General features: G+C 43.4%; 2 protein-coding genes across 2 annotated transcripts; both read right to left on the bottom strand.

The window, feature by feature from the left end:
- Nucleotides 1–797: 797 nt before the first annotated feature.
- Nucleotides 798–6,859, bottom strand: taf6l (TAF6-like RNA polymerase II, p300/CBP-associated factor (PCAF)-associated factor). Its single transcript, XM_055058736.1, has 11 exons — nucleotides 6,652–6,859; nucleotides 6,434–6,520; nucleotides 6,210–6,360; nucleotides 6,045–6,095; nucleotides 5,713–5,807; nucleotides 5,389–5,463; nucleotides 5,083–5,303; nucleotides 4,399–4,531; nucleotides 3,891–4,019; nucleotides 1,943–2,439; nucleotides 798–1,850 (listed from the first exon to the last, which is right to left on the bottom strand). Exons 1-11 carry the CDS (start codon nucleotides 6,796–6,798, stop codon nucleotides 1,517–1,519), a joined length of 1,920 nt encoding a protein of 639 aa, XP_054914711.1. The 5' UTR covers nucleotides 6,799–6,859; the 3' UTR covers nucleotides 798–1,516.
- A 2,126-nt stretch (nucleotides 6,860–8,985) lies between these two features.
- cth1 (cysteine three histidine 1) lies at nucleotides 8,986–10,919 on the bottom strand. Its single transcript, XM_055058691.1, has 2 exons — nucleotides 10,838–10,919; nucleotides 8,986–10,152 (listed from the first exon to the last, which is right to left on the bottom strand). Exons 1-2 carry the CDS (start codon nucleotides 10,844–10,846, stop codon nucleotides 9,217–9,219), a joined length of 945 nt encoding a protein of 314 aa, XP_054914666.1. The 5' UTR covers nucleotides 10,847–10,919; the 3' UTR covers nucleotides 8,986–9,216.
- Between the last annotated feature and the right edge of the window lie 991 nt (nucleotides 10,920–11,910).

Here is an 11,910-nt window from a genome sequence, read left to right as displayed (position 1 = left end):
CGGAATTTTACAAAGCGATCCCGGATAGCGTGTCTCAATAAAACGTTTTGCTATTGGCGAGTCAGACTTTTGTACTCGACGAAGTCATTGGTCAACGTACCTGTTTTTTTTTTTTTGTTTTGTTTTTATCATGATTATTTCTATGCGATAAAGTACCATATAGAATAGAATATAAAACATATCCACTTCACCGCTCTGGCACGATGATCAAAACACATTTCATTTCAGCTCACCGGAACAAAAACACTCGCGCTTTCAGCAACTGTTTATATGGAAATTAATTTCAATTTTGCTTCAAACATCTAAAAGATATACAATAAAATAATGTAAAATATTATGCTGATTAATGTAAAATAATGCTAAAAAACAAAATCAAGGCGTTAAATTATTCATCTTTCTGATTTCATAGTACATTACAGATCTTGATTTTTTTTTATAATAAAATGATTTAAGTTTAAAGACTTAACAATTGCTAAGCATTTTTTTTTACCAGATGTGGCACTGGTTTCAAGCAATTTCTTGAGAGCTTTTCTATTCTCAGGCTAATTTCTCATCTAAATAGTCCTTTTTTTCTAGTAAGAAAAAAACATTCCTCCTTTAAATGCTATTATTTTACATGTAATGGGTAGGAAAACTCTTCTTTTAAGCCTGGCATGTCCAAAGTGAGGTCTGGAAGCTGTTTGCACAAATCAAGAATGGAGCAAATCTTCCCCATTTTTCTTTATGAACTATGTTTATGTTTTCATTTTAATTTTGCTGGAAATGCAACACAAAACAACCCCTCCACACCTCATTAATGTCCCTTTCTTTTTTCTAAGCAGCTACAATTTTATTGCCCAAAATTTCACACTATTCACAGAAAAAAAAGTGGAACTACAAAGCACCAACTCCTTTGGTGCTTTGCATCAGCAATAATTTAACATTTCCTTTTCTACAGCAAAATTGTAAGAATTTAACGGTATTAAAATCTTACAATCTATGTAGTTAATATTAGCTAAACTGTAATGCCAAAAAAAGTTTGGAAACCACCTTATGAACCTTTTTCACATTCTATCAAATTACAGTCAGAAACTTAAATGATTTCAATGGAATCTTATGCAAGTAAAAAAAATTAAAAAAAATCATTAAAAATATTTTAAAAAGACCATCCAATTGTATTAGGCGTACCTTCATCCAACTAACTTTTACTCCAGCCCCATCTCCATTATATCTCCATCAGTTTTCACATGTAGAGGGTAAAATTTGTTTCATTGTTGCGAAATAGTTAAACCTCAGTTTTTTTTATTAAAACGCCCAACCAAGACTTTCAACTGACTTTTTAATGCTGCTGGGTCCCCAGACTCACCACACAAAGCCAGAGTCAGACCTGCTGCTGAGCAAAATACTGAATTTACTTTTTCATAAGAAACAAAAATAATTCTAGAAAAATGAATACAGACACCTGATAGTTTATGAAGTACAACAATAACATCAGTAGCAGTCCAGACCAACTGCATCCTACTGCAGCAGTTCTTCTCTACAGAGGCAGGTAAAGCGAGTAATGTGAACTCGTCCAGCGACGCACCGGCTTCCCCACCCGGCCAATTACTGGAAGCTTATGGGCGTAGGCGCGAGGCGGGTTGGCAGGCAGAGAGGAGGATGAGGAAAACGTGGTCTGAAAGGGCCGGCGACCCTGGCACCGTCGACCCATTTGCCGGCCACCAATGACAAAGGAGAACGCTGGAGGTCCTGACTGTGGCGAGATGAAGCGAGCCTTGGGGAAAACATCCCGAGAAACACCGGCGGAGCGCTGGCCCGAACGAGATGAGGATGACCTGGAGCGTTGCACGGAGGAGGAGCGAGCCAGAGACCTGAGGAGGAAAACAGTGGAAAAGTGGGTCCGCTGCATTCAGAACTAAAACAAATAATGACAACTCAAGACTTGTTATTCTGCTAGCTTTACCTTCCTGCTCCTGTGGCTGCGAGGCTCGGAGGGGGAGGGTCGGTGCGAGGGCTTCCATCTTGTCGTGGACTGATGTTGAGGTTGGCAGTCAGCTGCGGCATTTTACGGGCGGTGTCGGTGTTTGTGGCTGGGCCCAGCGGCTCCTTCCGGGCTTCCCTGAAACAGGCTGAAGCGCAGGGGGGATAGCTCCCAAACCCTGGTCCTGTGCTAAACCTGACGGCCAGACTGTCCCCAAAGAAAGAGTAAAGTTCACTGTACATTGCCGGAAGAGGGACTGGGGACCACTCCTCCCAGGGGCAGCCCGCGCCGCCTGCTTGGAGGTGGCTGGCAATCCCCAGAACGGCTTCTGACAAAGGCTCTGATGGAGGACTGAGGCCTGGGGAGCCCACCCTGTACCCCGCAGACCTGGCTCCAGAACCCGGCTGGCAGCTGGATCCGCCCTCTGCTGTCTGGGACAGAGACACAGCCTTCATCTTCAGCAGACGCTCCACTGCCACCTGCAGGACATAGAACCAAACTGCAATCCTGCTTGTTCTGGTTGACATGACATAATGAGACAAGAGAGTCTGGACTGTCAGAATGAGCTCAAAACAGCATTTTGTTGAAACACAAATGCATTTCTATTTGTAAACAGAACAAGGAATTAAGAGAAAATTAAACTTTCCACAGAAAACCACAGGCTGTGTAAGGTAGTCTAACAGAGAGGTCAGGTGTTTCTTCTGCTTGGACATAGAGCACAGTAACCAGAGAGATCAAGGGATAATTATCTGGTTAGAAAAGCAACAAAAACAGAGGAGCAACCGAAGGCAGCAAAATGTCAATTTGGTGTGAAAAACATCCTGTTCTTCCTGAGTTACATCCAATCTCAAATAAGCAACAGAGAAGATTTTACAATCAGCCATTCTGCTGAAAAAAATGGTAAAAGAGAGGTAACAATGACTGGTATTCAAACAAATAATGTATTCAAGCCCAAACCATCAGCTCTACAACACCATGCTTCACAGCTGGAATCAGGTGTTTGTGCTGATACTAAAGCCCAAATTCTCTTTCTGCTTTAAGAATCTAATTTCCTAAACCAGGCTGTGCCATCAGATCCCTTGTTGAGACAAGAGGCTTTCTGCTGCTCTTATTGTCTTCAAGTTGTCTGAGAACACAAAGTTGAACATTTATCACGGCAAACCTAATCCTCTGGAGTCTGATAAGAAGCTCTAGGGTTGTTTGAAGTCTCTATGGACATTAGATTGATTGGCATGAGCCAGGTCCTGGTAGCTGCATTTCCACTTACCATATAATTGCAGAAAATACCAAAATAAATTTGCTAAACAGAAACACACCCATTTTGGGAAAAAAACCCTCACATTTTTCAAGAAGAGATATTGCTGTTATTGGAACAATAGACAAAACAGGAAGTGGTAGGAGGATGATGGTGCAGCATGTTTTTGTAGAATCATGGATTACTAACAGTTTGGGAAAAGCCTTCCCGGATCGATCAGCAGCAACAAGAACTTCTACAGAGTCATTTCTAATGTCTTTCTGCTTTAGCCTTGGGTTACCCACTTCTATAGCGTTGCAGGAAGCAGTAGGAGGGACTTCAGATTTTCAGACTGCTCCTGCATTTTGTAGGGATGCACCAATAAATCTGCCCGATTTCTTTAGCTTTGAGAAATCAGTCGATCTTCCATGTCAAACCGATTTCATCTATGTCCACAAAGGTGTAAAAATCAACCACTGTCACTTCTGCTCTGCTCAGATAATAATCTGTTTTTTGTTCTTTTTATTCTGCATAATAAGCCAAGACAGTCTTTTTACAGTGTTTGCTGTGAATATGGGTTATGAAGCCTGGAAATTGCTGTGAATTTTTTTCTCTTGTGTTTCCTGAGACAAATGGATGTCGACTGGACTTTTATCATGTTGAAGTTGTGCAACCCGAGATGCTAGCAGTACGTACCAGGATGGCTCCGTAGACCTTGTGTCCATCTGCTTTGACCTGTGCGTTGGACACCGAGTAGTCGTCCAGCACAGCCTGCAGGTTGGCCCAGTAAGCAGGCAGGTGTGGGAAAAGAACTCTTTCCACAGCCTGAAACACACACAGGTTAACAGAGAGATTAGGAGTCTCCTTCAGGACAATATGGAGGACTACAATAGAAAATCAAAACAATTCCTATCAGACTATAAATACATTGACAGACCATCTGGATTTGACTTGAAATGGTTTTTAGCTTCTAGCTCTAGGAGTCCTTTACTTTAAAAGCTACTGATGTTGGAAACAGAATCCTTCCGGCTCCCGGAGGACTGATGCGCATTAGAAGGAAGCTAGAACTTCTATGTGAGGACCAAGCAACTTGAACCAAAATAACGACTAAAAAAAGATGCTGATGTACAGATTTAGGCTTGCACCACTGATGCCAAACACTTCTACTCCAAAAGCAAAAGATTTGGCAGATTTCCAAACCTACCTTCCAACCCAGAGCGTGAAGGCCCACGACCGCTCCGTAATGGGAGCAGAGCGGCCTGACTGGGTCAGAGAGAACCTTCTGGAGAGAGAGCAGGATCTGGTGATAGAGACCACTCACTAGATCACCGTGAGTCCTGGAGAGAAAACTCAAAGTTAGGAGGTTGCATGCAAGATGAGACGTAGTTCATTATCTGCTTCTAGGTTTTATTTCCTGTTTCTCCTTCTAAATTTCTTCTCCATGTTAATGTCCATTCATCCAGTTGCAGTGTTCTGACTCATTACCAGTCTTTAAAATGCATGATCTGTCTATTCCCATTTTGGTCGATGTCAATCTATTTTGGCAAAATAGTCAAATGCAAGTAAAAATCTAAAAGTCTTAATTAAATCAAAGATTGGCTCTAATTAGTGGTGAACTGATTGCAGGTTTATAACTGAATCCAATTTTGACTGATACTATTTTATTTTGTCTGAAATTGCTAAATATAGCAATTTTGTTGCTAAGGTAACATCCATCCATCTCTCCAGTGTCCACCAATCCATCATTCATCCATTATTTAACCAACTGTTACCCATCCATTACCTAGTGTCTGTTCTTTCATCTCTTCATCCCAGAGGTTCTAAATCTAAAGATTGACAACTGGAGATTTACCTGCCCACCACTAATAGTAACATTTTGGAAAAATACCAGAAGATGTGGCTGAGTAGCAGGGCTGCGTAGTCCCGGAGGGTCCAGTGGTCATTGAGTGGGTTGATGGAGGCGGCGAGTGGCTCCAGGATGCAGTACATGACGCTGGAGACCAGGCTGCGGACGTATGAGCCCAGGTACAGGTACGGGTTCTGGACCAGGCTCTTCACCATGTGCAGGAGCCTGTTGAGCTGCTCCAGGTCGTGGCTTACTGATTTGACCTGGAACGACGCACAGATACAAGGATCAGCAAGTACAGCGGCACTCGGCTCTAATCAAAGCAATGAGGTGAGAACGGTCACCTACTCCACTGATGACATAGACAAAGTATGGCAGCAGGGCAGCAATTTTTGAGTTGGACTGAAGGTCCAGCAGAGCCATCTGAAACACAGAGAGAAGCAATAAAGAAGCAGCACATGCTGGCAGGCAGTGATGTCAGTAACACATTACTATGTAATAACTCTATGTACCATGTAACGCGTCACTGATGTTGAACCACTTTTGTCAGTAACGAGTAATCTATTTCAAATCCAGTAGTACCGTAATCAGTAATCTGATTAAAGTTACTTTTTCAAAGTAACTATGCCATCACTGTTGGCCGGTCAGAAGCTGTGCTGAGCAGCAACTCACCTTCATAAGGTGGGGGTCATCTCCCAGGATGGCTCTGGTGATCTGCTGGTAGTACTTGAGCAAGTCATCTGACAGAGTCTGCACAGCGGTGGGAACTATGGGACCACAACCAAACAGGACGAGTTTCAATCAGGGTCAGAACTTCATAATCTTGGGTGATCAGCAATCGGCTGATTCTTAAATCTGAAACCAAATCTGATCTTCGTGAGAAAAGCTCTGAAAATCAGCCACCGTCTTCTTCTGCTCTGCAATGAGGTCTGAGAAGGCTGAATTTGTTTGCAGCCTTAAAGGAGTATTAACTTGATTCCTAACTCTGAATGGTTGAGCCTTACCTGTCCCCTGAGGCTCCACGTTGCCCTTGCCATCCAGATATGCCACATTAACTGGAAGGATACATCAGACATCATCAGTACATAATTTCCTTCTGCAGATTAGGAAAAGTAAGTTTCAGCAGCACCAAGGATGCAGCCGCCGTCCTAACAAGTCTGACAGCATACCTCGCACCATGGTCTCAGCACAACCTTTGGGAATGTTGGTGGCCAGCGCCAGCTCTATCAGGTTAATTTCACGGTCCTCAACAAAGAACAGCTCTCCCTCTTTGACGGATCGGAAAGGCAGAGCATCCTGTGCCCCATAACCACAGACGGCCTGATAAGGAAGCAGATATCAGGCCACCGGAGGGAGCAGCAGCAGAGACATGCTGACAGGCATTAGGTCTCACCTCCACTCGGCTCCATCGCAGGGCTCTGTTCAAGTCCTCCACAGTCAGCTTCCTCCTCTTGGCATGTCTCATGAACTGGGAACTTGTCTGTTTGGGTCACAAACACATAACCAGAGGTGTCCAAGGAACAGCAAATTTATTCTTTTCTTTTCATTATGAATACATATTTATAATGTGATAATAATAATAAAAAAAAAAAACAGCCAGGAAGCTCTGACCTGCGCTGCCTCCCTGAGGCGGTAACACACATCTTCAGCAAGAAGAGCCGCTACATCATCAGCAAGATCCACGCCGGTGCTCTCTGCCATGAGCTTGACGGAGTCCCGGGAAACCTCAGCAAAGCGCCGCTCCTCGCGGTCTGCCATGGCAACCGGGCTACGCAGAAACTGTCGCAGGTAAGGTGTTAGGATATCCCAGCTCTCTTCCGTCTCTCTCCCTATAGATAACAGCAGCAACAGAAGGTTATGTAAAATGAAGAAAAAGAACAAATTAGAGACGCAAGCGGCGTTGGAGGCCCTCGCAGCGAAGAGCGCCGCCGGTGTTATGTGGAGAAATGCGTGAGCGCGCATTGCTCTAAACTACCTTCTTCAAATCAGACAAAATTGGTGTCAAACATTTGTGCGGCAAAATTTTTTAGTTGTGCTCCTATCATTTTAGAGATATAAAGAAATGTTTCCAGAGGTCATTGAAGGTCAACCAGCCCCCCACCTTCTTCTAATCACACACAATAGGTGTCAATCAACTCAGCTATGTTAGTACTGGCACAAACGGAAACATAGCACAAACGTTTGACACCAATTTTGTTTGATTTGAAGAAGGTGGGGGGGGCAACTCACTCAGGTTTGTATATTGATGAGAAAACGGACTGAAAACCGACCGAAGAGGAAACTTTTAAAGATATTTGTAACATTATCACATTTCTTAACCATGTAAAAAACATGATGGTCAGAACTGATGATGCTCTGCTTTCAGGTCAACAGCTATTGTTATTGCCATTTCATTTTGTAAATAACTCAAAATGCCCAAGGACACCTCTTCAGTGCTTTGTTGTGGCCAGTCACGTTTAAGATGAACAGAGAAAAACACATGAGTCAAGAGACTAATCTTTTCATTTCAGTTTGCGTCATATATTAAGATGTTATTACAGGCGCAATTTCAAATGCAGTGGTCTTTAACAGCTTGCTAAATGGGTTAACTGGTCCTCACCCTGAAAAAGTTTGAGAAACACTGAATTTGAGACGTATACAAACTACAAGGCAATTCAAACAGCTCCCGCCAACAGCCGGTGTCGTCACAATCATACAGCAACAGTCTTCAGTCAGAGGCTTCTTCAGATTTGTTGCAAGACGAACTGTTACAGGAGATCCTTCCTGCCCACAGCGTCATTATCCACAACAACTCTTTGAAGATAACATTTTATTGCAAATGACCAGATTTTAAATGCCTTTTATCCCCACAGGAGTGTTATCCCCGGTAGGATAGGATAACACTCCTCAGGAACCTGATCAACACATTTCTGGTTCTGAACAGACTGTAAAGGAGCACTTTACCGAACAGCAACAGCCTCCAAGTTCATGTTCTAAGCTGAATATGTCAGTCGTGTGAACAACGATGTGACTAACACACGAAATGAAGTAGACTGAAAGTGGGCAGCGCTGCAGTGACGCTGTGATGAACAGAGTTAACCTGCAAACAGAGGGAGGAAAAACCTCCAGCGGACTTCAGCTGAAGCTTCCCGCCGCTGTCTCAACAAACAGCTACAAACAGGAAATGAAATGGAGCCAACGAAAATTGATTCAGTTCAATTAAATTTACCTTAATTCGACTGAAAACGGAGAATATTTTTTTCCTCCTCCTCCTCCTTCTTCCTTTTCTTTTTCTTGGCGCATCGCAAACAACTCCATGGTCCACACCGCCACCTACTGCACGGGAGTGTAACAACATGGACCAGCATCCATTCAATTCTGTTTCTTAAGTTTGGTGTAATATTTCTTCGTCGTCTGGATTTCTCTTGAAGGTTGGGCAACTTTGAGGTGCACAACTGAAACTTGTTGGTAAGGAGTTTAGATCAAAATGAAACACTTAGGTAGCAATTAACTAAAGTTGATCTAAAGTAATGAAATGAGATTGCTCAAAACAGAAAAACATGATCTTGGAAAAGGTGCATGTTTTTTTTTTTTTTTGGACGTGTAATCATTTATTGGGAAGGAAAAAGAACTGAGTTAATTAAAGACTATGTTTCCTTTGTTTTGGTTATGAGTAGGCTGGTGGATTAAGTGCTTCATCTGTTGTTCCATTTCCTTGTTCTTGCAACCCTGACTTTCAAGTAGACCTCTTCAGCGTCATTTTATGAAAACAGGTCTGCCAAGAGAAGTCCAAAGGAGCTCTACTGCAGCACAGACAAGCTCCTGCTTTGTAGACTCAAGTAAAAGGTGCCAATTTTTCCCCACACAGACTGGACTTGCAAACCATTACACAGCACAAGCCACAAAGCGCTGAAGTGATTGTTAAAATTTGTTTTTATTTACAGCACTTCATTTATGCAGCTCATGGTTAGAGTACCACAGTTAAAAAGTTAAATTACTGTCAAAGCTGGAGGACTTCCTGTTCAGAGACGCTGAACAGTTCCAGCTCTTTGACCTGCTGGTCAACAAGTCAAACAACTTGTGTTTAAAACAAAAAAGTACATGTACAGACAGCCTCCTTTAAAAGGGAATTAAAAACTAAAAAAAAATAAAACTGTTCCAAGTGCTCATGCAAATTCTAATTTGGACCACAGGAACTCAGACTGCCCTGCTGTCCCAAACCTCCTGGCCCTTGGTGCTCTCTAGCTGCTGCAGATGGATAGCCAGGGGCAGCAGGAGGTCATTCAGGTGCTGGCTGGAGAAAGTGAAGGCATTGTGGACCATGACCTCTGGGGATGGGGCAGGAAGAGGGGAGGTTGATGTGGAGGAAGAGGTTGACCCATTGGATGAGATTGAAGGTAAACCTGCAGTGCCTGGGGTTGTCTGGGGAGACGGGCACTGTCCTTTGCTGAGGTCAGCAGTCTTGATTTTGTTGGGGAGTCCATGCTGAAAGCAGCAGCTTGTACCATAGAGGCAGAAACCAAAAGAGCTGAAGGTGTGGCAAAGCGCACCACGAGGCCTCCATGCCTTGTGCTGGGGTTGAATCTGGTCTGTAGGGGCAGGTGAGTTGGGGTCCAAAGCAGCAGCTGGAGACCCACCCTCCAACACCTCATCCTGAACATGCAGGAAGTTACAGCGCTTGCCAAAGGGACAAACCCCATTGGCGAGGAACTTGCGACAGGGAATGTTCCTACGGTGGCGTTGGACCTGCCTCATCTCTGTGGGGCTGTGGACAAACAGGCAGCGACCTCCATAGAAGCAGTAGCCTGTGGTGTGGTAGTTGCGACAAAGCTCAGTCTTGTACTTGGGGTGGCGGAAAGGCACGTGGAGCTCACAGAGGCCGTGAGCAAACTGGCAGCGTTCAGCGTATTTACAGAAACCACTGGCTGCATAGGTGGTGCACAGTGCCGTCTTATAGCGGGTGGAGCAGACAGAGGGGACAAGAGGAGAAGAGGGGGGCTCCACCAGGGGCAGCAGGGCTTTGGTCAGGGAGGAGCCAGCGTCACAAGCAACCTCCGAGTCATCACTGCACAGCAGGTTGTCTACCAGGTCTTTATCTTGAGAAGATGGCAGGAACGGGTCACAGCTGCTATTCTAGGATAGATGGGAAACAGTAAAGCATTACAACACCCATCCACACACTTTGGAAGGTCTTAGACTTGAAAATGTTGCATGTCTGCTTGACAAACGTATTCAATGCTACAGGCCAAGAATAACCAGTCAAAAAGTCAAAGTGCAGACTTCCCAGAGACAACAGTCCTCTGTTAAGTCCTTGGTGTCCAGATTAAACCAGAGTCCTACTGGTTTAATCAAGTCTCTGCTCAAACCCAGCTGATTCAAATGAACTTTGACACCTCAACAAATCAAAGTTCTGCATGAGCCTGCCAACAGGCCATGCAGGATACTAGCTCCTCAGAACTGACTAACCATGCAGCATCACCTTGGTCATCACTTCCTGACCTCATGAAACATTCATGCAAATGCTTGGAAACAACCGACACTTGATTTGTACGATCAGGGAATGGCAACACAATTCCAGCAAGCAACTGAAGGGTAGGAAGAAACCCTTCATGTGCACTAAAGAAGTCACCCAGACAGCAGTGAAGTGATGACTTGTGCAAACATCTGATGTTACAGAGTTTAGGAATTACTAATCTGATCCAGCAGTATAGGGGAAGTTGTGGAAAATTCTTCTGTGTTTCAAAAACATTATGAAGATCAAGACTAAAGCTAAATCTCTAGTTTCCAACACCATCAGCCAAGCAAGGCCCAGTCTTACCTCAAACATGACTGCAAATGTTACTTGTGATTGGTGGCAGTGGTGCAGAATAACATCTGGGGGGGAAGAAAACCTGGACGACTTCAACTCCCAGCCTGAGTTTGTCTTTTAAACAAGTGCTCACCTCCTGCCTTCATGCTTAATGAACATCAGGTGTGCAGAAGTCCAGCAGCCAATCACAGCCCAGCAGCGTTATCACTGCGATCAGACAACCTTTGCATCAAGAACCTTCTGTAGTGGTGTTTCATCATCATCATCATCACCACCACCATCATCAGTTTTATTAAAGACACAAAGATGTCCTCATGAAAATAAGTCTATATTCTTATTCAGTATTTCTATTTCAGTTTAAGGAGTTCATGAATGTGAACTTGAAGACAAAGCACTCCATTTGATTTCCCTTATTTTTCAGACATATATTATTTTTATATTTATGTAATTATAGGCACACTTGTGTTTTTGGTTGTGATCTTGACTGGGCAGTTCATGAGAGCTGGAGTAGGTGGAGACAAGTGTGGGAGGAGATTAATCAGGGAGGAGCAGCTGTTGATTATCTATGGGAATATCATAATCAGCATCCTCCTATGCGTACAGAAGAGTAGTTTCTCTGTCTAAAGAGAATCCTTCATCAGAACTGGAGATCAGAACATGGCCGACATTCTACCTAGTGAAGTTTTTAGAGGGACTACTGGACTGGCGCACAGATTTATGGATAAACTGAAAGCAAGTCTGTATTGGATCAATAAGATCCAATACGATACATTTCAGATTCCCCCTTGAAATGTTTTGTATTGAATCTCAAAAAACGTTTTATTTTGATTTGCACTCACATCATAATTTCTTTCACTTTGTTTAGGACAAAAAGCACATTGATTTGTTTTTCTATTGCGTCTGTCGTTAATTTGTAGACACTTTGTCCAAACTTTGCTTCAGGTATCAACAAAATGAAAGGAAAAAAAAAACACACCAACACCTCCTGAGGTGAGAAGTTTGATATATCAAACTTTTATAATAAATCGTATCTGTGATTTCTAGGTACTGGGTCAATAATATAACATGCAGCATCACAAACC

This window comes from Poeciliopsis prolifica, unplaced genomic scaffold (genome assembly GCF_027474105.1).
Source record: "Poeciliopsis prolifica strain line A6 unplaced genomic scaffold, Auburn_PproV2 SCAFFOLD051, whole genome shotgun sequence".
NCBI classification, from domain to species: domain Eukaryota; kingdom Metazoa; phylum Chordata; class Actinopteri; order Cyprinodontiformes; family Poeciliidae; genus Poeciliopsis; species Poeciliopsis prolifica.
The sequence above is the reverse complement of the archived record's forward strand: the minus strand, read 5'-3'. Positions and strand labels throughout refer to the sequence as shown.